At 48.0% G+C, this 27,488-nt stretch overlaps 1 protein-coding gene across 1 annotated transcript in view; it reads right to left on the reverse strand.

Annotated features, from left to right (window-relative positions):
* The window catches only part of tmprss7 (transmembrane serine protease 7), a 155,507-nt gene that overhangs the window by 91,453 nt on the left and 36,566 nt on the right, over positions 1–27,488 (reverse strand). The window contains exons 9-10 of the mRNA XM_072515515.1: positions 11,363–11,496; positions 4,793–4,905 (exon numbers count right to left, since the gene is read on the reverse strand). Coding sequence (XP_072371616.1) covers positions 4,793–4,905; positions 11,363–11,496 — 247 coding nt within the window. The remainder of the gene's footprint in view (positions 1–4,792; positions 4,906–11,362; positions 11,497–27,488) is intronic.

The following is a 27,488-nucleotide window of genomic DNA, read 5'->3' on the forward strand; positions in this document are numbered from 1 at the left end:
ATGGCATTGAGGTACGTAGGGAAGAGGTGTTGGCAATTCTGGACAGGCTGAAAATAGATAAGTCCCCGGGGCCTGTTGGGATTTATCCTCGGATTCTCTGGGAAGCCAGGGAAGAGATTGCTGAGCCTTTGGCTTTTATTTTTATGTCATCATTGGCTACAGGAATAGTGCCAGAGAACTGGAGGATAGGAAATGTGGTTCCTTTGTTCAAAAAGGGGAGTAGAGACAACCCCAGCAACTACAGACCGGTGAGCCTCACGTCTGTTGTGGGTAAAGTCTTGGAGGGGATTATAAGAGACAAGATTTATAATCATCTAGATAGTAATAATATGATCAGGGATAGTCAGCATGGCTTTGTGAAGGGTAGGTCATGCCTCACAAACCTTATCGAGTTCTTTGAGAAGGTGACTGAGCAGGTAGACGAGGGTAGAGCAGTTGATGTGGTGTATATGGATTTCAGTAAAGCGTTTGATAAGGTTCCCCACGGTAGGCTATTGCAGAAAATACAGAGGCTGGGGATTGAGGGTGATTTAGAGCTGTGGATCAGAAATTGGCTAGCTGAAAGAAGACAGAGGGTGGTGGTTGATGGGAAATGTTCAGAATGGAGTTCAGTTACAAGTGGCGTACCACAAGGATCTGTTCTGGGGCCGTTGCTGTTTGTCATTTTTATAAATGACCTAGAGGAGGGCGCAGAAGGGTGGGTGAGTAAATTTGCAGACGACACTAAAGTCGGTGGTGTTGTCGACAGTGCGGAAGGATGTTGCAGGTTACAGAGGGACGTAGATAAGCTGCAGAGCTGGGCTGAGAGGTGGCAAATGGAGTTTAATGTAGAGAAGTTCCACTTTGGAAGGAATAACAGGAATGCAGAATATTTGGCTAATGGTAAAGTTCTTGGGAGTGTGGATGAGCAGAGGGATCTCGGTGTCCATGTACATAGATCCCTGAAAGTTGCCAACCAGGTTGATAGGGTTGTGAAGAAGGCCTATGGAGTGTTGGCCTTTATTGGTAGAGGGATTGAGTTCCGGAGTCATGAGGTCATGTTGCAGCTGTACAAAACTCTGGTACGGCCGCATTTGGAGTATTGCGTACAGTTCTGGTCACCTCATTATAGGAAGGACGTGGAAGCTTTTGAGCGGGTGCAGAGGAGATTTACCAGGATGTTGCCTGGTATGGAGGGAGAATCCTATGAGGAAAGGCTGATGGACTTGAGATTGTTTTCGTTAGAGAGAAGAAGGTTAAGAGGAGACTTAATAGAGGCATACAAAATGATCAGGGGGTTAGATAGGGTGGACAGTGAGAGCCTTCTCCCGTGGATGGAAATGGCTAGCACGAGGGGACATAGCCTTAAACTGAGGGGTAATAGATATAGGACAGAGGTCAGAGGTAGGTTCTTTACGCAAAGAGTGGTGAGGCCGTGGAATGCCCTACCTGCAACAGTAGTGAACTCGCCAACATTGAGGGCATTTAAAAGTTTATTGGATAAGCATATGGATGATAATGGCATAGTGTAGGTTAGATGGCTTTTGTTTTTTTGACTTCCCATGTCGGTGCAACATCGTGGGCCGAAGGGCCTGTACTGCGCTGTATCGTTCTATGTTCTATGTTCTATGTCAGCAGAAGGGACATTAGCACAGATTGTTTTGTATTCTTTCATGGGCATGGGATGCCACTGGCTTGGCCAGCAATTACTCTCCATCCCTAATTTCCCTTGAGAAGGTGACAGTGAGCTGCCTTCTTGAAAGGCTGCAATCCATGTAGTGTGTGCTGTTAGAAAGAAACTTCCAAGAACAGTGAAGGGACAGCAGTGCAGTTCCAAGTCAGGATGGTGTGTGGCTTGGAGAGAAACCTGCAGGTGATGGTATGTGCTGTTCCTGTCCTTCCAGGTGGTAGAAATCACAGGTTTGGAAGGAGCATTCAAGGGAGTCTTGGTGAGTTGTCGGAGTGCATATCTTGCACACTGCTGCCGCAGTGCATTGGTGTGGAGTGAGGTGAATGTTGAAGGTGGTGGATGGTGGAGCAGTCAAGCGAGTTGCTTTGTCCTGGGTGGTGTCGAGCTTCTTGTGTGTTGTTGGAGCTGCACTCATCCAAGCAAGAGGATAGTATTCAATCACATGCCTGATTCATGCCTTGTAAATGGTGTACGGTTCTGGGGAATCAGGAGGCGAGTTACTCGCCACAGAATTACCAGCCTCTGCTCTTTCATACAGTGTTCACACTCAATCTATCTGTCTTTCTGCAGGAGAAGATAGCCCACAGCAGGAGGGAGGAGGAAAAGATGAGAGGTGAAACCCCAGAGCTGAGGAATCTTACCCAATTTGAGCAGCAGGCTGCAGAGTCGGCAGGAAGGACGCAGACCACACCTGCACTGAAGGCAAGGTCTGCCTCCCCCAACAGCACGGTAGCATTGTGGATGGCACAATTGCTTCACAGCTCCAGGGTCCCAGGTTCGATTCCGGCTTGGGTCACTGTCTGTGCGGAGTCTGCACATCCTCCCCGTGTGTGCGTGGGTTTCCTCCGGGTGCTCCGGTTTCCTCCCACAGTCCAAAGATGTGCAGGTTAGGTGGATTGACCATGATAAATTGCCCTTAGTGTCCAAAATTGCCCTTAGTGTTGGGTTGGGTGGGGTTATTGGGTTATGGGGATAGGGTGGAGGTGTTGACCTTGGGTAGGGTGCTCTTTCCAGGAGCCGGTGCAGACTCGATGGGCCGAATGGCCTCCTTCTGCACTGTAAATTCTATGATAACTCTATGATAACAACCAAGAGAGGAAACATCCATTATAGAGAGACAACATCCAGACAATGACTGTAAGAGATGTGTGGAATGTTTGAGCCAGCCTAGGCAGTTACTCATTCTTTCTGTTTTCCATTCCAGGTACCACCAGGATTGGGGGAAGGCCATCCTCTTCGACAGAACAAAACCCCAGTCCCCATGCCATGTAGAGGAGGAAGAAGATGCTTCTCATGTGTGGAGCCATCACAATGCTCACCTGCATCTTCCACTATCACAGAGACACACACATCAGTGAGTCGTAGTTCTAGAGTCAGCTCGGGGTCACTCTCTGGTGGCCATTTCATGGACACATGTCCACAGCAAAAGAGATGGTGAGAGCCAAGGTCTTGACACATCGGAGGACTGCAGGAGACCAGGCCCCTGCAAATAGGTGCAGGCCAGATGACAAGCCTGTGACATATGTTGAAGATACAAAGAGAGATTCAGGAGACATCAGGCAGAGCTGTCAAAGGCTGTCAACTGACTGAGGTAGGAGATGAAGGAGTCTGCCTGCATTATGTCTGACATTGTAGCTTCAACATGTGAGCACATCAAAATCTCCATGTTAAGGGTGGTGTCTGCCTCGGAGACCAGTTCCAGAGATAGTGCATGTCTCCTACCAATAATGGTCATTACCCTCCCCCTGTCACCCACCAACTTCCCCATCACCATTGACCCACCCAATGGGACCTCTACTCTCCCCTCTATCATCTTTAAACCTATCACCATCCATTGCATCATGCCTTTCCTCCTCTCAGAGACGATACCCATTGCCATGTCCATGTCCATGCTGACACTGCCCACTCCTGCTAACCATTCCACCTTTCTCGTACCTCTCCAGGACCCTCTTAATGATACCTACATCCACAAAAAACACTTCCTGACCCTCCCCGCTCTTCCATATCCCACTTCCCCCTTTGACTGCTCTTACCACCAGTATCCTGAGTTCTCCCCAGGACCCCAGGATTCCACTGTCGCGCCACAGGCCCCACCTTCCAAAGCACTCCAACCCACCCTTCCATCCAACCCCCACCACCAGCCTTCCACCCCCACTGTGTGCCTTCCACTCCCTCTCATGACTTAGTTCCCAATGTCGATCAGCGGGTCACTCAATTCGCCTTTAACCCACTACGAAAGGCAGGATAACACGCTTCCAAACTAATTTCCCAATGTCAGGAAACTGATTTTTTGACTCATGCCAAATCTGGCACCCCTGCCTGCCATGAATCCCACCACTGTTGGGAGAGGAAGATTCCACCCGTTAACATCTTAGCAAACCTCTTCTTGGTTAGTAGGATCTGGGAAACCATGAATGAAAAATAAAGAAAACATTTGGAATTTCTGTTTTAAAAAGGGAAAATTGATGCAGAATAAAGAACACTGCGTTAGAATTACTCAAAAATGAACTTAAGTTAAGAGAAAATTGAGGATAGTGAATGAAAAAGATTAAATAATAAGTAGTATAGATAAAAGACAAACTGAACATCTAAAATATAAAATCATTATTTTTGCATATGATTATTTTAGTTGCCTAGGATATCTCCTAATGCCTGGGTAGCTCTATTACTCTTATGTTAGGGTCCATTTTGCACCCATAGTATCAGAGAATGTCATTTGAAGTAATGTTTTACACATGTATAATCTTTATAAGGTATATTGCTGCAAATTATGACTTTCTCCATGGCTACCATTGATATCCCTGTATGATTTCTATTTCAACAATGTTCGAAGGTGGAATGCTGCACTTCATCTGAAGCATTCCCTATAGTTGCAAGACAATCTCAAAATTGTTGTTACAGTTAAAAGACGAACAAAAGTTCAAATTCCCGATATTTTAATGTAGTAACTTTTACAGCATGACTACCTATATTAATAAAAGCTTGAAGAGAATATTAATTATGTGACGCATAGATGGTACTTTACATCAAATTAAGCAGAATACTTATATGTATTGACAAACCAGCAAGTTAATTTGTGCCAACATTGCAAATTTTCCAGATATGGATTCAACCATGTAATACCTTAAATGTCCAGGTCCGACTACATTTTAGAGGGTAATAGCTTGGGTAATATGGACTGCTGATATTTCCTTCCAATCTCGCCCCATCCGTTGAAATTATGGTGTTTTCACGTTCTAAGCAAACATAAATAAAACAAACAATCAATTCACCTGAGGAAGGAGCAGCGCTCCAAAAGCTAGTGACATCGAAACAAACCTGTTGGACTTTAACCTGGTGTTGTAAGACTTCTTACTGTGCTCACCCCAGTCCAACGCCGGCATCTCCACATCATAATCAATTTAAGCTTTTTTATTTCATATTATCTGCCTCCCACATTTTAGTTGAGTTCCCATGAAAAGTCTCATCTTGGTGGCCAGGCAATTTGATTTCAGACCAAGATTGCTCAAGCAGCTTTACAGGATTATTCATAGCTGTTAGTTAATTTTTTTTTGTTTTTAAAGTGTTGTTGACAGACAGAAGAATGTTGGCTAGGGCCTTTTTCACTTCGCACTGTGGCCCATTTATGTCCACCTGAACAGGCAGACAAAGTCTCAGTTTACTGGAAAAATGAGGGGTGAAATTAGTCTACATTATAGAGTCACAAATGTTTACAGCATGGAAACAGGCCCTTCGGCCCCACTTGTTCATGCCGCCCAGTTTCTATCACTAAGCTAGTCCCACTTGCCTGGATTTGGCCCATATCTCTCTATACCCACCCAGCCCGATGCTCGCTAGTTCTAGACTCCTCTACCTTTGGGAAAACATGTTGACTATCTACCTTATCTATGTGCCTCATTATTTTATCGACATCTATAAGATCACCCCTAAGCTCCTAAGCTCCAGGGAAAGAAGTCCCAGCCTATCCAGCCTCTCCTTATAACTCAGACCATCAAGTCCTGGTAGCATTCTACATTAGCAGTGCAATATGGCCTGGTCGTGAATCAGCTGTGAACTTTTCGTAGCAGCCGAGTTCCTTTCCTCTGAAGTTCACAGAATTATATTTGAATCTCTTTTTAAAGATTTGTTTCCCAACCTCATTGTTCCTTTTATTTGATTTGCATTCAAAATCATGGCAATATCTTCCAGGTCAATGCAAAATAAAATCTGGCACAGCAGAAAATCAGCTGCTAATTAACTAGTTCACCTCTGATATCCCCAATGATGCATCACTTCCCCTACCCACTTCACCTCTCCCAGTAGTATACTGAGGTGTAACTAGGATCTGGTCAAATCTTGGGGTGGACTTTAATGCCAGCCTGAGACAAATTTGATGGCAGGGGCATTTAATCAAGCAGGAAGGTGGCAGGTAGGGACCCTGTCACTTTCCCACTTCAGCCCTAGTTCAGTTTGTGATGGGAAATCCTGTGGATGGTCTTCCCGCCTCATCACTATTCATGCCCACTATGGGCATCGTCCCACCACTACTGATATTAACCCATGTGGGGAACATAGCAAGTAAACCTGTGCAGGGGCTCTCTCGTTCAATGGCACTTGCTGCCTAATCAAGGGGCACTGTATAAGGAAAGGGGGATCAGCTGGGGTGGCATGTGGTGCAGTGGTTAGCACTGGGACTGCGGCGCTGAGGACTTGGGTTCGAATCCCGACCCTGGGTCACTGTCCGTCTGGAGTTTTGCACATTCTCCCCATGTCTGCGTGGGTTTCACCCCCACAACCCAAAGATGTGCAGGTTAGGTGGACTGGCCACGCTAAATTGCCCCTTAATTGGAAAAAAATAATAATTGGGTACTCTAAATTTATTTTTTAAATAAATATATAAATAAATAAGGAATGAGGGAGCAGCACTGTGCTGCTAAACCTCTCCCACTGGCAACCCACCTTCGATTGGCAACCAAGCATCACTCACCTGTGGTCTGGGATCCAATTTTGATCCTCGACCTCGGGTAGGTGACTGGCAAAAGTCATCGCCTCACCAGTGGCACTGCTATCCAATAGCGATTCTGGCATTTGATTGATTGGCTACTCTCAGTGGGAAGGACTCTGCAATGGGGTACTTGATCCCAGGGAAGGCCTGTCATTGTCCTGTTAGGGGCCCTAAAAGAGGCACCACAGCGCTCTCACTGGTCTGCATCACCCATTTATTTGGAAGAAGCACTGGGTGGATGATGCGACCATCAATTCACTCGAAGATACGTGGAGAAGTAAACCGTGGTTTTAATCAGCTTAGTACTGAGCCTGCCTGTGACCGGTACAACAGGCAGGCTCAGTACTAAGGCAGCCCCGCAGATCAGCAGCTCTTATACTTCCTGTAAAGGGGGTGGAGCCATGGGCGGAGCCCGTACATGCCCCAACATATCCCCTGTGGGTGAAGCCACACAATGGCTTATAGGTAGAGCCCACAGGGTTAATAACATAACACAGTGCACTGGTGAATTATCAGTAATTATACATTCACCACAGTGGAATTTAAAGAAGCAGACAAGATGGAGGGTGAGCTGGCTGGATTGGACAGGAAAGCGTCCTGCATTTAGTGAGTGGCCTGAAGAGCCCTGTTGTAGGAAACATGCTGGCAGCAAGAAGGTAATACGACTCATTATGTAAAACCAATTATTCTTGAGCTCACCAAGATGGCTCAAGCATTTAGCTGGATTAGCACAGGTGTTTATAAGAGATAGGATGTATAATCATCTGGAAAGGAATAATTTGATTAGAGATAGTCAACACGGTTTTGTGAAGGGTAGGTCGTACCTCACAAACCTTATTGAGTTCTTTGAGAAGGTGACCAAACAGGTGGATGAGGGTAAAGCAGTTGATGTGGTGTATATGGGTTTCAGTAAAGCGTTTGATAAGGCTCCCATGGTAGGCTGCTGCAGAAAATACGGAGGCATGGGATTCAGGGTGATTTAGCAGTTTGGATCAGAAATTGGCTAGCTGGAAGAAGACAAAGGGTGGTGGTTGATGGGAAATGTTCAGACTGGAGTCCAGTTACTAGTGGTGTACCACAAGAATCTGTTTTGGGGCCACTGCTGTTTGTCATTTTTGTAAATGGCCTGGAGGAGGGCGTAGAAGGATGGGTGAGTAAATTTGCAGATGACACTAAAGTCGGTGGAGTTGTGGACAGTGCGGAAGGATGTTACAAGTTACAGAGGGACATAGATAAGCTGCAGTGCTGGGCTGAGAGGTGGCAAATGGAGTTTAATGCAAAAAAGTGTGAGGTGATTCATTTTGGAAGGAATAACAGGAAGACAGAGTACTGGGCTAATGGTAAGATTCTTGGCAGTGTGGATGAGCAGAGAGATCTCGGTGTCCACGTACATAGATCCCTGAAAGTTGCCACCCAGCTTGAGAGGGTTGTTCAGAAGGCATACGGTGTGTTAGCTTTTATTGGTAGAGGGATTGAGTTTCGGAGCCATGAGGTCATGTTGCAGCTGTACAAAACTCTGGTGCGGCCGCATTTGGAGTATTGCGTGCAATTCTGGTCGCCGCATTATAGGAAGGATGTGGAAGCATTGGAAAGGGTGCAGAGGAGATTTACCAGAATGTTGATATGGAGGGAAGATCTTATGAGGAAAGGCTGAGGGACTTGAGGCTGTTTTCGTTAGAGAGAAGAAGGTTAAGAGGTGACTTAATTGAGGCATACAAGATGATCAGAGGATTGGATAGGGTGGACAGTGAGAGCCTTTTTCTTCGGATGGTGATGTCTAGCATGAGGGGACATAGCTTTAAATTGAGGGGAGATAGATATCAGACAGATGTCAGAGGTAGGTTCTTTACTCAGAGAGTAGTAAGGGCGTGGAATGCCCTGCCTGCAACAGTAGTGGACTCGCCAACACAAAGGGCATTCAAATGGTCATTGGATAGACATATGGACGATAAGGGAATAGTGTAGATGGGCTTTAGAGTGGTTTCACAGGTCGGCGCAACATCGAGGGCCGAAGGGCCTGTACTGCGCTGTAATGTTCTATGTCTCCTGTTTCCACCACACCCACCCCTCCCCTGCCGCAACACACCTAGGCTCCCAGAAAAACCCATTGCTTTTGCCAGTAGTCTACTAGGAAGGCCCTTTGCTCACAGGCACCTGGCAGCCAATAAAAGTACCCACATTGGGAAGGCGGGATCAGTGAAAGGCACGCACCCCCTTCTATCTAACCCCCTTACCTCCCTCATCACCTGTGATCTCATCCCTGCCCAACTCACCTATCTCCAGAGAGCCAGTGATTCCCCTGCTGAAGGCCTCTGTATTACAGGCAGCAGTCACCACTCCCAGAGGCGCTGTTAATGCTGGAGAGCAGAGCTGGGTTCTGACTTGTTGGCAATTCTCAGGGGCAAGCTTTCCACTCTACTGGGGATTTGATGAAGTGTAAGGCCTGAAGTTGTGCAGGTAAATACCAGTTTGGACTAAAACACTGGACCTGTGGCAGGACAAAATGGTTCCCCAACCAGTGTACTCAACAAAATTCTGTTCATTCTGTCTGGAAATCACTCGTACCACAGAGCGGAAAGAATAAAAAATAAGAAAATCAACTGGTATATGTATTCTGATATGTCTCATAAACACTTCTGTAGACCCTGTAAATAAGCTTAGTCCATATAGCGAATAGCATTGAAGCGTATAAGCAGGATTTTGTTCTCATAGACCTGGTTTTCCTCTGTCACCCTCTTCCAAATTAGTCCTGGGATAAGTGATGAAATAGCAGGAAAATCCATGAGTTAAAACAGAATTACATGTGTCCTGAGTTCATCAGCAGCATTAGTTATCTCAGGACAAACCTGACAGTGGGAACTGTTTTAGTGATCAGAAACCAAGCAAATCTGATGTCAACCTCAAAATATTTGAATTTGCATAAAGAGCTTTTCTCTTGACTAAATAACATAACTTATTGAGAATGTTAGAGGATCTACCCTGAATTCCCCAGTTTCACATTTCAATTTCCTATTGCGCCCACTGGCAAATAATGGAAATTGTAGGGCGCAATTGAACGGAAATGAAACAGAGTCCCGTTTTGGGCGCATTTAGCCGGGTTATTCCCGCCACTTGCAGTGCCAAGAACTACCCCACTATTAAACGGGACTCTGCCTCATTTTTGGGCCTCCGAGAGAATGCCCCACTGAGGCCACACTTAGGCTCATTTCCTGCATTACCGAGTTCAGTTCGACAGTGCAGGAAGAGATCAGGGTGCCATTTTTAGACCACCCACCTCACCCGCCCAATACTCCAACTCACTAATTAGGCGGTCATTGAGTCCCCTGCACTCTAACTCATAAGGGCAGGGCACCCCCAGGACCAATCCCCATCATGGCCAAGATGCCACCTTGTCACCTTGGCATTGTGAGCCTGGCACCCTGGAAGTTCCCCTGCCAGCCTGGCAGTGTTACTTGAGCACCTGGCATGGTCAGGGTGGCACCCAGGTGGCACTGCCAGGGTGCCCAGGTGGCATGCCACAATGCTGAGCTGACGGTGCCATGGTATCTGGATGCATCGGGGTGTCAGGGTACCTGCCTGCCCAGAGCCCGACTACCCAGGGGCTCCTGATCACCTGGGAGACCCCTCCAAAGTGCCGGTACACCTGGTCCACGTTTGTGGAAACCTCTGCTAAACAGCGCCCTGTTGGGGTCTCCGAGGCGAGACTGTTAGATCCCGCGCCTTGGGTAACTCTGGTGTAAACTTATTTAAGTGAGCTTAACTGCACACTTAAATATGAAAATTAGATCTCGTGAGGTGTAGTAAGCTTCGTAAATCTCGAAGGGGCCTCTCATGAGATTTACTGGCCTCGTCACAGCCGTTAGATCGTGCCCATAATCTTTTTTTTTAAAATAAATTTAGTGTACCCAATTCATTTTTTTCCAATTAAGGGGCAATTTAGCATGGCCAATCCACCTACCCTGTACATCTTTGGGTTGTGGGGGCGAAACCCACGCAAACATGGGGAAAATGTGCAAACTCCACACGAACAGTGACCCAGAGCCGGGATCGAACCTGGGACCTCGGTGCTGTGAGGCAGCAGGGCTAACCCACTGCGCCACCGTGCTGCCCTTCGTGCCCATAATCTTTACTTTTGCTCCAATCGGCTGCCCAGGCTTTCAGAGCTGAATTTGCACAGATTTAAACAGGGCACACTTTTCAGGAATAGATAAAAGCCCATTATTAATAAACATGAATTCTTGTGTCTCAACCTCTTGTTCTTGGTTCTTTCCCATCTCTCTCACTCCTACTGGGTAGCTACGTTAAAATTAATTTAAATCCAGTTTGAAAGGTTTTGCACATGGATCAGCAAACAGCATTTCGCAAACTTGCACAAATGGCAGACAATGGCTAATATAAGCTGTTCAGGTCAAATTACGTGAAACTGGATTAGTACATTCATAATCAGTTTACCTTGTAGAATTTTCACAACCTTGTTTCATAAATAACTAACTGTATTGATAAGAAACATGAACTTGGAAGCAAGGTGTATTATAGAACTGTAAATGATTAAATGGAAATCACTAGAGATGTACCATGAATTAAGTTATATGTGTTAAACGAGGGTTAATTTTCTGTTGTTGATTAATGTCACTATGAACTAGATAAAGTGGTCAGAGCTCAAAATAAAATAAATCAGAACTACAGTGCAGACATGTGGCAAAGCTTACTTTCTTTTGGAATTGCTTCAAAGTAACCATTTATTTCTTTGATTCCACGCACTCGGAGGGATTTGAACGACAGAAACATGCCATTGCCAGTAGATACAAAGGAAACTGGGAAAGAAACAAAGTGTTCGCAGACTCTGAAATTAACAGACATAAATGACAAAAATAAATGTCAACTTATTTATTACTTGTTAAAGATACCATAACATTGGTCATAGTTCTTATTTTAGAAATTCCAAACATATAGGAGGACTTTCATTATCTATGATTGTAATATAAAACAATATACAAGAAATAAATTAGTTTCACTCACACTGTTGTAATTCAATTACAAGCTAAAGACGGCATGCAAAATGTGTTTCCTGCAAAAGGATTTTTTTTAAAATTCCAATTAAGGGCAATTTAGCGTGGCCAATTCACCTACGCTGCACATCTTTGGGTTGTGGGGGTGAGGCCCACACAGACACGGGGAGAATGTGCAAACTCCACATGGACAGTGAGCTGGGGCTGGGATCGAACCGGGTCCTCAGTGCCGTGAGACAGCAGTGCTAACCACTGCACCACCGCACCTCCCCTGCAAAAGGATTTTGTACATTATCACAGAACTAAAACAACTGAAAAGGAATTTTGGTATCTACATTGCATCTTTCACTGTAGAGCTGGTCAAAGATCTGTGCAACAATGAAGAAACCAAAAACCAGAATTAGAAGTATGATTTTCTAATGTTGCAATTGTACAAATAGTATTCATGACCAATACTATTTACTTAAATTTTGACAACATCACCGACTCCTCCCTCTGCCTATCCAATTCCGGCCACACACTTCCATTGCATCATTTTTAAAACAGAATTCGCAATGGCCTTCCGACCTCCTCTGTCCTGAAACTCAGCTATCATAACCTGACATACTGGGCGAGATTCTCTGGCATGTTTCTCAGCTAGGGGAGGCAGCTTGCCGTTGGCCAGAACACCGCGTCGTTGCCAATGGGATTTCCCATTGAATCTACCCAATGCCGCTGGGAAACCCATGGCAGGGATATGCCATCGGCAGGACTGGGAGGATTCGCCAGCATGAACAACTGGAAGATCTCACCCACTATGCCTCACTCACTCATCTCTGATACTTCTTCGACTACATTGCCCTCCCCCCTTCCCATGCTCACAATTATGAATTTATAATCCTAATACCACCAACAAATGTCTTAAGAGCTTGTCCCACCCATCGTGGCAACCTCCTTCCCGCTTACTCCCCATCAATGTCTTCCAGTATTCTGACTTTGACCATCTTCACGTTCCATCTCCACTCCATTACTGGCGTTTGCTTGACCCAGCCCTACTTTCTGAAACCCCCCTTCCTTGAATATCTACACCTCTTGTTTTAAAAGTCTCCCATAATCCCATCCCTTTGACAAAGCCATACCTGACCCCATCAGATCTTCTGGAAGATCATGCTGGCGTAAACAGCTGGAAGATCTCGTCAACTGTATTCTTTATTAACCGCACTCTCAACCTGTCCTGCCACCTTCAATGGTTTATGCACATATATACCACCCAAGTCCCTGTGCTCCTGCACCTTCTTTTCAAATTGTACCCTTATTTTATATTGTTCTTTCTACCAAAATGAATTACTTCACAATTCTCTGCATTGAATACAGGTGTTGGGACGTCTTGTTGAAGTTGTAATTGAATACAGAAGTTGGGGCGTCTTGTTGAAGTTGTACAAGTCATTAGTAAGACCACACATGGAATACTGTGTTCAGTTCTGGTCACCCTTTTTTGGGCGGATATTGTTAAACTAGAAAGAGTGCAGAAGAGATTTACGAGGATGCTATCAGGACTTGATGGTCTGAGCTATAAGGAGAGGCTGGATAGGCTGGGACTTTTTTCCCTAGAGCGAAGGAGGCTTAGGGGTGATTATATAGAGGTCTATAAAATAATGAGGGGCATAGATAAGGTAGATAGTCAACATCTTTTCCAAAGGTAGAGGAGTCTAGAACTAGAGGGCAAAGGTTCAAGGTGAGAGGAGAGAGATACAAAAGAGACCGGAGGGAAAATTTCTTCACACAGAGGGTGGTGAACATCTGGAACGAGCTACCAGAGGCAGTTGTAGAGGCGGGTACAATTTGTTCCTTTAAAAAACAGTTAGACAGTTACGTGAGCAGGATGGGTATCAAGGGATATGGGCCAAACACGGGCAAGTGGGACTAGCTTAGTGATAGAAACTGGGTGGCATGGACAAGCTGGGCCAAAGGGCCTGTTTCCATGCTGTAAACATCTATGACTCCATGACTCTATTGAGCTTCCTGTCCCCTATTCTACCAACGTACCTATATCCTTTTGAGGTTCTACATTATCCTCCTCACAGTTCATAATGCGTCTGAATTTTGTGTAATCTCCAAACTTTGAAATAGTGCCCTGAACACCAAGGTTTAGGTCGTCAATATATTTCAGGAACAGCAAGGCATGGTGCAGCCACTTTAAGGGGGCGGATTTTGTGGTCCACATGACCGGCTTAGTACAAATTTTGTGGGAGCGAGAAAATCCCAACCAACAAAGATAAAGCGTGGGGACCTCGGAGCAGGGGCCCGGGCAATGCTGAAGACCTATTCAGCATTGCTCTGTATCTGTGTTATGGGCCAGGGTTTAGAAACTTCAAATTGTATTATGATGTTCACCTGACCGATAACTATGAACTTGGCTAGGATGAACACAAAAGCCTTTGCTGCAGGTGTGATTCATTCGACTTCCTAGACAATTTAATCAAAACAAGGTTTATTCTAAGAATGTACTTAACACATATATATCTATAAACACAGCAAAAAAATGTATCAATTACAAACATTAAGCACCACACAGCTACAGTAATCTATGTATATAATACTTAATGAATCCCCCCTTAACAGTTCCAATTTAATAACACAATCCAATCAACCAAAACCCCTTATCAAGGGCGTGGCCCCACACACTGCATTCTCACTTGAATGGAACTGGTCCATTCCCTGAGATTCTGATCCAGCAGATTCAAACTCCTTCCGGAAAGCAAACTATATCTTTAAAGTTCCCAAGGCAGTTAGCCAGAACCAAATGTTTTTACTGGAACAGCTTTTAAAATGAAAACGTAGAAAGACAGGGAAAAAACACTTCTTTCTCCTTCTGCTGACCAAAACAGTCCAACCGAAACCCCCCTCTCACCTCACAGCCACAGCCCAATGTGCTACACGTTACAAGATAAGAGGCTAAACCTTTCTTAAAGGGACACTCGCATGACAGTCTGTATATAGTTACCTTTGCCTGCTGTTAATAAACCCCTTTCTATTGTTACTGGAAGTCTCCAGTGTATTGTCTCAAGCTACCACATTGGCAACAAGGTAAACGGTTCAGTTGTTAGTCTTTAACAGAGGGTGAAGAAAGAAACCTCCAAAGACAAACAAGAATCAGAGACTGTGATAGTAGCACCCAAAAAGTGATCGGACAGTTAGATCCATTCGACCAGGGGGTCAAAATCTTACGTCCACAGAGGCTCCCGACTCAAAAGCTTTTGACCAGTTAGTTACATTAGTCAAGGAATATTTTAAATTCAGGCCCTCGATCATCCTACAACGGTGTAAATTCAATCCTGTTGTTAGGGACCCAGAAGAGTCCATCTGCGCCTTCGAAGCCAGGCTCCACCAGATGGCTGAGCATTGTGAGTTTGTTGCAGCGTTCAAGTATATGGTGCATGACCACCTAGCTTGTGGAATAAACATCCCCAAAAACCTCCTGGCTGAAACAAAAATCACGTGAGACAATGCGATCGAGATAGCTCAGCGATGGAGTGTGCTGAAAAAGGCATATCTGGGCTCTAAAGTGTGTCAGAAGGGGACGTGACTCAGCTGTGGGACAGCATGGGCGCAAGTCATGTGGCGAGATCAACAGGCGTAGTAGAGAACCAGACATGGTCCTCTGGACTGGATCAAAGTGACAGAACCGGGAAAAGAATGGGTCGTTAGCCGAAGACAGAGGTGGATTGTTTTTGATGTGGAGGAAGATTACTCCCAGGAAGCTTGCCATTGCTACGTGTTTGTGCGTCTTAGCTATACCAAACAGGCCATATTCAGGATTTTTGCTGTGCGAGGCAGAGCGCACCAAAGCAAATTTAAACTGCAGCCGTAGCAATTTATGACACCACTGACCCAAGTGAAGAAGAGCTCCGAGGAGGAGCATGAAATGTACCATCTAAATTTCATCAAAGTAAATATGACAACCCCAATCAAAATTATTCTACAAATGAATGGAAGACTCTTGAAGTTGGAAGTCAATACCGGGGTTACAATTGTGGGGGAACAGACGTTTGATTACATTCGAGAACGGGCTCAAACCCTGCATTTGGGTAGCACGGCCGCCAAACTGTCTACCTGTCTGTGCGGAGTCTGCATGTTCTCCCCGTGTCTTCATGAGTTTCCTCTGGGTGCTCCGGTTTCCTCCCACAGTCCAAAGATGTGCAGGTTAGGTGGATTGGCCATGCTAAATTGCCCTTAGTGTCCAAAAAGGTTAGGTGGGGTTACTGGGTCATATGGATAGGGTGGAGTTGTGGGCTTAAGTAGGATGCTCTTTCCAGGAGCCGACTCAATAGTTCAAATGACCTCCTTCTGCGCTGTAAATTCGATGATTATATGATTCTATACGGAGGAAACCCTAAATATTCTTGGGAACACCAGTACGCCAGCAATTTACACAGAAACAGGAGCCCTGCTGCCTTTGGTTGCAATAGAGGGGCACAGACCAAGCCTGATAGAAAGAGACTGGTTGCAGCAAATTAAACTAAATTGGCAGGAAATCTTTAAAGTCTTACATAATAGTTTTCAAGGCATACGAAGGTACGAGGATGTGTTCCTGAATGAGTTAGGTTGGATCAAGGGTACAAAGGCTAAAATCTAAGTTGGTCCAGACTCGACACCAAAGTTTCTTTAGGGCCAGACCAGTCTCTGACACCCTGCATCATAAGGTCAAAGCTGAGCTAAAGCGATTCGAGGAACTGGGAATAATTAAACCAGTGCAATTTTCTGGGTAGGCAGCCCCCACAGTCCCGGGATGAAGCCAGACCGATCAATAAGAATATGCGGGAACTATAAACTCACAATGAGTCAGGCTGCCCAGGTGGATATATATCTGATCCTCTAAATTGCAGGCCTCTACACCATGCTGGCAGGAGGCCTCACCTGCTCCAAGCTAGATCTTAGCCACACGTGCCTGCAGTTAGAACTAGATGAGGGCTCCCAAATGTTTGCCATGATCAATAAGATAAGGGCCTATTTCAGTACATAAGGCTACATTTTGGCATTTCCTCGGACTGCGCTAATTTCCAGTGTATAATGGAAAACCTTCTTCAGGGTATCCAAAAGTCTACCTAGTCAATGTTTTATTCACTGGAGTCACAAATGAAGAGCACGTCATGTTTGAGGAGGTACTGGACTTCTGGTGGCGTTTGCGAGCGGGTCGGCTGCATCGAGAGGAGCTCCCGCCGGTGGCCACTATTTGCGGCGCTTTCGGGGGTTTCCCCGATTCTTCGTTCTCCCCCCCCGATTATTGTCGGCCTTTGGGGCTGTCCCAGGCGTCAAGCGGGGCCGGTTTGAAAACCGGCGAGGAACCCTGCGCAGGTGTCGGGCGGCTGGTGCGAAGGCGTCGGGCCCAGCGCGCGCGGTGGTCGAACCAGAGGGGGCGGAGCCAAATGGAGGTCGAGGCGGCAGGCCCGAAGCCAGGCGCGATGTAGGTGAGATGTCCCACATCGGGTGGCTCCCGCCTAGAATGTTGTAAGAAGACTGAAGTCCGATCCCAGGGGAATTCTGGAGGAATACAAAAAAGAAGAGAAAGAAGTTTTAAAGAAACTTTGTGAAAGTTTTTTTTTCTCTTTTTTTGAGGGAAGAATTTTTTGTTTTTCTATAAAAAAAAGATTGAAGAAGGAAAGAAGGGTGAAAAAAAAAGAAAAATAATAAGTCGTTAAAGGTTGCGAAAAGCAGCTTAGAAGAAGGGAGGAAATGGGGGCTCGCCGTTGAATGAGAGAACCAGCAAAAGCGCTGACAAGATGGCGGATGCCGGACCGCATGGCGGGGCCGCACTACTTACAGTGGAGAAGATGACCGAGCTGATGGCGGTGGAGCTAGAAAAGCAGTTTGCGAGGCACATGGAGGCTTTGAGGAAGGAGATGGCGGTCGCATTGAAGTCATTGGTGGAGGAGGCAATTGCCCCGGTGAGGGTAGCTGTGGCAAAGACATCGGCCGAGGTGAGAGAGCAGGGCGAGAAGATAAAGGAAGTGGAGGAGGCCGTGTCGCAGCACAGCGACCAGTTCACCTCGATGGGGGACGAGCTGCGGAGGGTGGTGGAGGTCAACAGAGGACTCCGAGCAAAGCTCGAGAACTTGGAGAACCACTCGAGGTGGCACAATCTGAGAATTGTGGGCTTGCCCAAAGGGACAGAGGGCCCAAGGCCAACAGAGTACTTTGCTACGAATGTGGCGGAGTTAATGGGGGTGGGTGGGAACCCCCCCCCCCCCCGTACGAGCTGGACCGAGCTCATCAGTCATTAAGGCCGAAGCCCAAAGTGAATGAGCCGCCAAGAGCAGTAATTATCTGCTTCCATAAGTACTGCATGAAGGAGAAGGTGTTAAGCTGGGCGAAGGAGAAGGTGTTAAGCTGGGCGAAGCAGAAGCGCGAGGTGCAGTGGGATGATGCTGGAGTTCGGATCTACCAGGACTTGACGGTGGAGTTGGCAAAAAGACAAGCGGCGTTCGGGCGAGTGAAGGCGACACTGTACAACAAGGAGGTGCGATTTGGTTTGGTATACACGGCGAAGCTGATGCCAAAGACTTTTATTTTGAGACAGTGGAGGCGGCTGAGGCATTCGTGAGGGCAGAAGGCTTGGGACAGATGTGAGGAGCGGAGCTGGAAGAGTGACTGTGATTGGGGAGCTGGAAAATGTATAAATGCTATAATTTTCTTTTAACTGACAAGTATTGTAATTTACTTCACTTCACATTGTTGCAGAGTTCAGGTTATTGGTTGAGTTAATTGGCATTCTGTGTTGCGACGGTTATATCTTATTTTAGTGAATGGTATGGGTTGGATTGTTTTTGTTTTTCTTTCTCTGGGACTGGGTGGGAGGGGACGGTATACCTTGGTGGGGGGGAGCCACCCGCGCTAGCTAATTAAAGTTGGCTAGTGAACAGAGGTGAGGTGAAGGGAGGGCTGTGGACATTGGAGCCTGGTTAGCAAGTTTCGATGGGCCTACGAGGCGAGTGAGGGGGGCGGGAAGGGATTGATGCTGCAAGATGTTTTTTCGAGAAGAAATTTAGGGGGAGGTTTTGGGAGGGGGGGGAAGGGGTTCAATGTTAATAATGGATAGGGGAGGGTCAGGCTCATGGAGCAGGGCCTGGTGGTATGATGATGGTGGATAAGAAGGGTGGGGGGGTGAGAGACCCCAGTTAGGATAGTCACGTGGAACGTGAGGGGGTTAGGAGGTCCGGTCAAGAGGTCAAGGGTGCTTGCGCATCTTAAAAGTTTGAAAGCCGATGTAGCAATGCTGCAGGAGACTCACCTGAGGGTGAAGGACCAGGTGAGACTTAAAAAGGGCTGGGTTAGTCAGGTGTTTCACTCTGGATTTGACGGAAGGGTTCGAGGGGTAGCAGTAATGGTCAGCAAAAGAGTACCCTTCCAGATGGAGAAGGTGGTGGCAAATCAGGGGGTTAGATATGTGATTGTGACAGGGGCGCTGGAGGGGAGATTAGTGGTGCTGTTAAGTGTATACGGTCCCAATTGGACGATGTGGGATTTGGGGAAAGTGTTTGGGGCCATCCCCGCGGGACTTGGACACATACGAACTGATAATGGGGGGGACTGGAACTTGAAGGAGCCAAGGTTGGACAGGTCATGGCCACGCTCGCTGGTCCCATCGGGGGGTGCGAAGGCGTTGCCTGGGCTAATGGTGGAAATAGGAGGGGTGGATCCTTAGAGGTTTCTGCACCCGAGGGAACAGGAGTACTCGTTTTTCTCAGCAGTCCATAAGGTATACTCGTGGATCGACTTTTTCATGGTGGAGAAGGTTTTGCTGGCTGGGGTTAAGGGGTCGGAATACTCGGCAATTGCAGTATCAGATCATGCTCCGCATTGGGTGGAAATGATATTGGAGAAGGGTGTAGCGCAGAGGCCGGTGTGGAAATTAGGGGCGAGATTCTCCGACCCCCCGCCGGGTCGGAGAATCGCCGGGGGCTGGTGTGAACCCGCCCCCGCTGGTTGCCGAAGTCTCCGGCACCAGAGATTCGGCGGGGGCGGGAATCGCGCCGCGCCGGTTGGCGGGCCCCCCCGCGTGATTCTCCGGCCCGGATGGGCCGAAGTCCCGCCGCTAAAATGCCTGTCCCACCGGCGTAAATTAAACCACCTACCTTACCGGCGGGACAAGGCGGAGCGGGCGGGCTCCGGGGTCCTGGGGGGGGCGCGGGGCGATCTGGTCCCGGGGGGTGCCCCCACGGTGGCCTGGCCCGCGATCGGGGCCCACCGATCCGTGGGCGGGCCTGTGCCGTGGGGGCACTCTTTCCCTTCCACCTCCGCCACGGTCTCCACCTTGGCGGAGGCAGAAGAGACTCCCTCCACTGCGCATGCGTGGGAAGCTGTCAGCGGCCGCTGACGCTCCCGAGCATGCGCCGCCCGGAGATGTCATTTCCGCGCCAGCTTGCGGGGCACCAAAGGCCTTTTCCGCCAGCTGGCGGGGCGGAAATTCGTCCAGCGCCGACCTAGCCCCTCAATGTTGGGGCTCGGCCCCCAAAGATGCGGAGCATTCCGCACCTTTGGGGCGGCGCGATGCCCGTCTGATTTGCGCCGTTTTGGGCGCCAGTCGGCGGACATCGCGCCGTTTCCGGAGAATTTCGCCCCAGATGTGGGACTTTTGGGGGACCAAAGGTTCTGTGACAAAAGTGAAAAGGTAATTGAGGAATATGTTGGTTTCAACTGTACGGGTGAGGTGTTGAAGGCAGTTTTCTGGGAGGCTCCAAAGCGGTGGTGAGAGGTGAGGTAATTTTGTTTAAGGCCAAGGTGGACAAAGAGGAGAGGTTGGAGCGGCAGAGGGTAATAGATGAGATGTTGGAGGTAGATCTGAGTTATGCAGAAGATGGGGACCCAGCGAAGTTGGAAAAGAGGAAGGAACTACAGGCGAGCTTTGACCGACTATCTACCAGGAAGGCAGTGCGCCAACTGAGATGGGCAAGGGGTACAGTTTATGAACATGGAGATAAGGCAGGTCAGCTCTGGAGGGAGGCGGCGGTAAGGGAAATTGTTCAGCTGAGGGATACGGCATGGAAGTTGGTGCTGGCTCCGGATATGATTAACAAGGTCTTTGAGGAATTTTCTGAGAGGCTGTACAGGTCAGGGGGAGACCTGGGAGATGCAGGAATTTCTAGATGGGTTGGAGTACCCGAGGTTAGGGGAGGGGGACAGGGCTACATTAGAAGGAGTAATAGTGGAGCAGGAGATAAAAGATGCGATTGGGAGGATGCAGTCTGGGAAGGTGGCAGGGCCGGATGGGTTTCCTGTGGAATATTATAAAAAATTCAAGGATAAGCTGGCACTCCTGATGGTGGGGATGTTTGAAGAGGCGATAGGGAAGGGGGTGTTGCCACAAACTTTGGGGCAGGCATTGATTTCCCTGTTACTAAAAAAAGATAAGGATCCGATGGAGTGTGGGTTGTATAGGCCCATATCACTTCTGAATGTGGACGCAAAAGTATTGGCGAAGGTACTGGCGGGTCGGCTGGAGGAGTGCCTCCCGAAGGTGATAGGTGAAGATCAGGCGGGGTTCGTGAGAGGGAGGCAGCTCTTTTCGAACATCAGGAGGGTATTGAACATCGTTATGGCACCGGCGGAGGGGAAGGAAACAGAGGTGGTTGTGGCACTGGACGCTGAGAAGGCGTTCGACCGGGTAGAATGAAATGAAAATGAAATGAAAATCGCTTATTGTCACAGGTAGGCTTCAAATGAAGTTACTGTGAAAAGCCCCTAGTCGCCACATTCCAGCGCCTGTTCGGGGAGGCTGGTACGGGAATTGAACCGTGCTGCTGGCCTGCCTTGGTCTGCTTTCAAAGCCAGCGATTCGGCCCTGTGCTAAACAGGGGTACTTGATGGCAGTTCTGGAGCGGTTTGGGATTGGACCAAGATTTGTGAAATGGGTAAAGCTACTATATAAGGAGCAGAGGGCGAGTGTCCGCACAAACAACATCAGCTCGAGATACTATTCTCTCCACCGTGGGACTAGGCAGGGATGTCCTATGTCCTCCCTGCTGTTTGCACTCGCGATTGAGCCGTTATCCATTGCATTAAGAAGTTCAGGGGTATGGAAAGGAATAGTGCGGGGGGGGAGAGAGCATAGGCTGTCCTTATATGCCAATAGCTTGCTGTTATATGTGTCGGAACCGAGTGTGTCGATAGGGGGAATATTGGAGCTGCTTCGAGTGTTTGGTCTTTCTTGGGGTACAAACTAAATCGAGACAAGAGTGAGTATTTTGTGGTGGCTCGGCCGGGGGTGGGGGCAGGAGTGGGGGGGCTTCCATTCCGTAGGGCAGGGACTCACTTTAGGTACCTGGGGGTGCAGGTTTCCCAGGAGTGGGGTGGGGGGGGGAGGGGGGGCTCCGCAGGTACAAAATTTCTAGTTTGGTGGGGAGAGTGAAAGCTGATCTGGCAAGGTGGGATGGTCTCCCTCTGTCACTGGCGGGTCGGGTACAGGCGGTTAAAATGAACGTTTTGCCGCGATTTCTGTTTATTTTTCAATGCCTGCCGATTTTCCTGCCAAAGGCTTTTTTCAGAGCGATTGAGGGAAGGATCACTCCGTTCAATGGGAAGGGAAGGTGGCCAGAGTTAGAAAGAGGGGAAGGCAGGCAGGTCTTCCGAACCAGATACATTCCTACTGGGCGGCGAATGTGGAGAAGGTACGGAGCGGGGTCAGAGGGGTTGATTCCCATTGGGTCAGAACGGAGGCGAGTTTGTGCAGGGGGTCGGGATTGAAAGCACTAGCAACAGCGCCGCTCCCGATGGCCCCGGGGAAATACTCAGGGAGTCCGGTAATAATAGCTTCATTGAGAATTTGGAGGCAGTTTTGCCAACACTTCGGGTTGGGGGCAGGGTCAAGGGAAATGCCGATTCGGGGGAACCACAGATTTGAGCCAGGGAAGAGGGATGGAAATTTTCAAAATGGGAGGAGAAGGGGATTAAGACACTAAAAGATTTGTTTCTTAGGGGTCGGTTTGCAGGATTGAAGGAGCTGGATTGAAGGAGCTGGAAGCGAAGTATGGGCTGGAGCAGGGGGAAATGTTTAGATCCATGCAGGTTCGCGATTTTGCCAGAAAGGAGATACAGAGCTTCCCGGTGAAGCTGGCCTCCACATTGCTGGAGGAGGTGCTGACGACAGGGGGACAGGAGAAGGGGGTAAAATGGGAGGAAGAGTTGGGAGAGGATATGGAGGCGGGGTTCTGGTGTGAGGTGCTCCGGAGAGTGAATTCCTCCACCTCGTGTGCGAGGTTGGGGCTGATACAGCTGAAGGTGGTATACAGAGCACACCTCACGAAGGCGAGGATGAGCCGATTCTTTGAAGGAGTAGAAGATGTGTGTGAACTTTGCGGGGGGGGGGGGGGGGGGGGGGGGGGGTCCCGTTAATCACGTTCATATGTTTTGGTCCTGTCCAGAGCTGGAGGATTACTGGAAGGAGGTTTTTCGGGTAATTTCTAAAGTGGTGTACGTGAAACTGGACCTGGGCTCCCAGGAGGCCATTTTCGGAGCGTCGGACCAGCCAGGGTTGGAAACGGGTGCGGAGGCAGATGTTGTAGCCTTCAACTCGTTGATCGCCCGAAGGCGGATCCTGGTAGGTTGGAGAGCAACCTCTCCACCCTGTGCCCTGGCGTGGCGGGGGGACCTGTTGGAATTCTTGACTCTTGAGAAGGTTAAGTTTGAACTGAGGGGAAGGATGGAGGGGTTCTACAATTCATGGGCATTATTCATTATGCACTTTCAAGAACTGGATAACATCGAACATTAGTTGGGGCGGGTGGGTGGGAGGGTTGGGGGGAGGGGGGCTGTGTGTGTTAATGGTGACTATGGGTGATCTCTAATTCCTTTTTGTCATTTGTTTGTGTGAACATGCGGACTAATGTTTGAGGTTTGGTGGGAGGATGGGATTGTTGTTTTTGGTATGGGGATTGACATATTTGTCACTGATTAATGTTTATTGTTGGTGGGTGTAAATTTGGGAGAAAATGTGAAAAAGGAGGAGAATAAAAAATATATTTTTTAAAATGTTTGGAGGAGGTACTAAAGAGGTTCAGAGATGCGGGAGTCCCTCTGAAAATGTGAGAAATGTGCCTTCCAGGCTACAGAAGTCACTTACTTGGGGTTCCAAGAGAAAGAGAAAGCCATACAAGATGTCCCAGCACCCAGGAATGTAGCCGAGCTGAAATCTTTCCTGAGAGTGGTGAACTATTATGGCAGGTTCATTCCAAACCTGGCCATGACGTTGGCTACACCTTACCAGTTACTAAGGAAAGAGCAACATTGGCAATGAAAGGGGCAGCAATAGGTCACTTTCCGTCTTGTAAAACAAGCTCTGCAATCTTCAAACCTCTTAGTTCATTTCAACCTAGGGAAGCCAATTGTACTCACATGCAATGCATGGCTGTGATGAATGATAACTGTACCCTTAATGTAATGATCCCTTTAAGACCGGGCTTGGAACCCTGGGGGACTCCGCCTCTGGCTCCGCCCCCCCAGGGAGCCGTATATAAGGTAATGTTCAGTGGGCAGCGTGCAGTGAGCACACTTCTCAGCAGCTGTCTGGTTCTCTGCTAATTAAAGCCTTTGTATTACCAATCATCTCTCTCGAGTTGTAATTGAGGGTATTTCAACCAGTTACTAAGGAAAGAGCAACATTGGCAATGGAAGGGGCAGCAAAAGGACGCTTTCCGTCTTGTAAAACAAGCTCCGCAATCTTCAAACCTCTTAATTCATTTCAACCTAGGGAAGCCAATTGCACTCATATGCAATGCATGGCCATACAGGATAAGGGCCGCTCTATCCTGTAAGATGGAGGATGAATTGGAACAGCCACATGCCTTTGTCTCGAGAACCCTATCAGAATCGGAGCGCAGTTACATCCAACTTGAAACGGGGGGGACTGGCCGTCATCTGGGGTGTTACAAAGTTCCACCAACGTGTCTATGCTCAGCGATTCTTCATAATACCAACCATAAGCCACTACTGGGTCTTCTGAGAGAGGACTACCAGTACCCACAATTGCCTCCGCCAGTGTGCAGCGATGAGCCTTAATGCTAGCAGCCTACAACTACACCTTCCTGCACAGGTCTGGCACCCAAATCTCTAATGCAGATGCATTGAGTTGATTCCCTTTACTAAAGCAGATTCCTCAAGGGATCATCTTGGCACTGAATTTCTTAGTCACCTTGTCAGTGACATCCAGACATGTACAAAATTGGACTCAGTGCTGGGAGCTTTGATAACGGCTCCTTTGCCATTCTCGCCAACCCGTTACTCCACAAGTCTGGTGGTGGTGGCGACACTGCGGATCTGGGGACAGTGGAGGAGGTACAAGAAGGTGGAGGGAGCGTCGGTCTGGACCCCGATGTGTAACAACCACAGGTTTGTCCCGGGTAGGATCGAGGTGGGTTCCAGAGCTGGCAGAGGGCAGGCATCAGAAGGATGGGAGATCTGTTCATAGACTGAAGCTTTCCCAGTTTGAAGGCGCGAGAGGACAAATTAAACTGCCGCCAGGAAACGCCTTTAAATATCTGCAAGTACGAGCCTTCCTGAAAAAACAGGTAGTGGCCTTTCTGAAGATGCCGCCACTGAGGATACAGGACAGGGTGGTCTCCGGCACATGGGTGGGGGAGGGGAAGGTGTCAGATATCTACTAGGAACTACAGGAGGCAGAGGAAACCCCGGTGGAGGAGCTCAAGGGCAAGTGGGAGGAGGAGCTAGGTGAGGAGTTGGAAGCGGGTCTGTGGGCAGAGGTCCTGGGCAGGGTTAATTCCTCCTCATCATGTGCCAGGCTCAGTCTAATTCAATTTAAGGTGGTCCACCGGGCACACATGACAGCAGCGAGAATGATCAAGTTTTTGGGGTAGAAGACAGTTGTATAAGGTGCAAGGGCAGCCCTGCAAACCATGTCCACATGTTTTGGGCATGCCCGGAACTTAGAGAGTTCTGGCAAGGGTTCGCGAGGGCAATATCCAAGGTGCTTAACACAGGGGTGGTGCCGAGTCCAGAGATAGCGATCTTTGGAGTGTCAGAAGAGCCGGGAGTTCAGGGGGAGAAAGAGGCCGACGTCATGGCCTTTGCCTCCCTAGTAGCCCGGAGACGGATTTTATTAATGTGGAGGGACTCGAAGCCCCCGAGTGTAGAGACTTGGGTTAACGACATGGCTGGGTTTCTCAGCCTCGAGAAAATAAAGTTTCCTAAAGAGGGTCAATGTTAGGGTTCTCTCGGAGGTGGCAGCCATTCGTCGACTTTCTCGGGGAAAATTAAAATGTCAGCAGCAGCAGCAATCCAGAGGGGGGGAGGGGGGGAGAGGGGGGAGGTGAGTGCTTCATTGGGATGGTGTGGGAAGACTGAGTCGCGTGGGGTACAGTCTATTTAATTGTTATTGCATATTCTCTTTTTGCACTATGTTAATGTTCACTCTAGTTTGTTTTGTTATTAGTGTTACTACTGTTTTATTATGAAAAATTCTGCAAAACCTTAATAAAAATACTTTTTAAAAAATTGGACTCAGTGAGATCCAGTATTGTCCAAGGTGAGACAAATGATGCAAACAAGTTGCACCAAGAGGAGTCCGAACAACTGAGGCCCTACTTAACCCGCAGGGTGAACTAATCTGCATAAATGGAGTAATACCATTACTCCATTACCATTACTCTTGAGTTTTGGTTGTACCCCCAGTGAGGGAACCCATCTTACAGGAATTATACAGCGCCCACCTGGGCCAAACAAAGATAAAGCCGCTGACTCACAGATATATCTGGTGGCCGGGAATTGCTAAAACTATTGAGGAAGTAATACAGCATTCCCTGCCAAACTCAACAATCACTACCGCCTTCGGCCAATCTCCATCCCTGGGAATGGCCAGGCCGCCCATTGACCAGAGAACACATCGACTACGCAGGCCCTTTCTTCGGTAGAATGCTGCTTGTCTTCGTAGACAGTCATTCCAAATGGTTATCCATACAAGAGATGGAAGCTACAACTTCAGCAGCTGCCGTAGATGCCTTACGCCAGATATTCGCCTTATACCGCCTGCCAGAAGCCATTGTATCCGATAATGGTACCACTTTTACTGGGAATAATTTCCAACGCTTTGTTCAGACAAATGGAATCCAGCGTACTAGAATGGCCCCGTATCCCCCTGAACGAGGAAGCAATCAGATCAGCCATTGTGCCATCAGTTGACCAACTTCCTGTTGTCCTACAACACAACCCCCTACACTTATGTGGGGGTACTCGAGCTTGTTTCTGGGCTGTTGCCTTAAAATCTATTTGGACTTGATATTTCCAAATTTGGCGGGGAGGATGGAGGCTTGTCAGGCCAGATAAATCAACATACTTCACAAAAGGGTGATAGATCATTCCAGGTGGGAGGCCTGTTCCTGGTTCAGAATTATGCCTTGGGCCTATTATGGTTAGCTGGTCGGATCATGTCCAAATTGGGACCTGTATCACAGGTGGTCAATGTCAATGGCAGGACTACGTGGAAGCATGTCGACCAGGTGGGGAGCCTGGGCAATCCCCATTGCAGATCAGATCGGCGAGTTACCCTAGATGTACTTTCTTAAAAAGGTACATGCATGGTGAATTTGTAGGCATCCCCAGATCAGGGCTGGCGGCACTGTCCTACAAAGGGTATCCAATAAAAGCGTCAAGATTCTCACAACCTGGCATTGCTGCACATTATTTCCAAGATCTTCCAACCCCGGCTGTCAAAGAAATGTGTGCAACGCAGTGACCCTGGGGAACACAGTCGAAGGGGAGTGGAGTTAGAGGAAGAGAGGACATAGCCCTTTGTTATGGCACTAGCTGCCATATTCTGGTAGGTATTTAAAGGCCCAGTCAT

This window comes from Scyliorhinus torazame, chromosome 8 (assembly GCF_047496885.1).
Source record: "Scyliorhinus torazame isolate Kashiwa2021f chromosome 8, sScyTor2.1, whole genome shotgun sequence".
Lineage (NCBI taxonomy): Eukaryota > Metazoa > Chordata > Chondrichthyes > Carcharhiniformes > Scyliorhinidae > Scyliorhinus > Scyliorhinus torazame.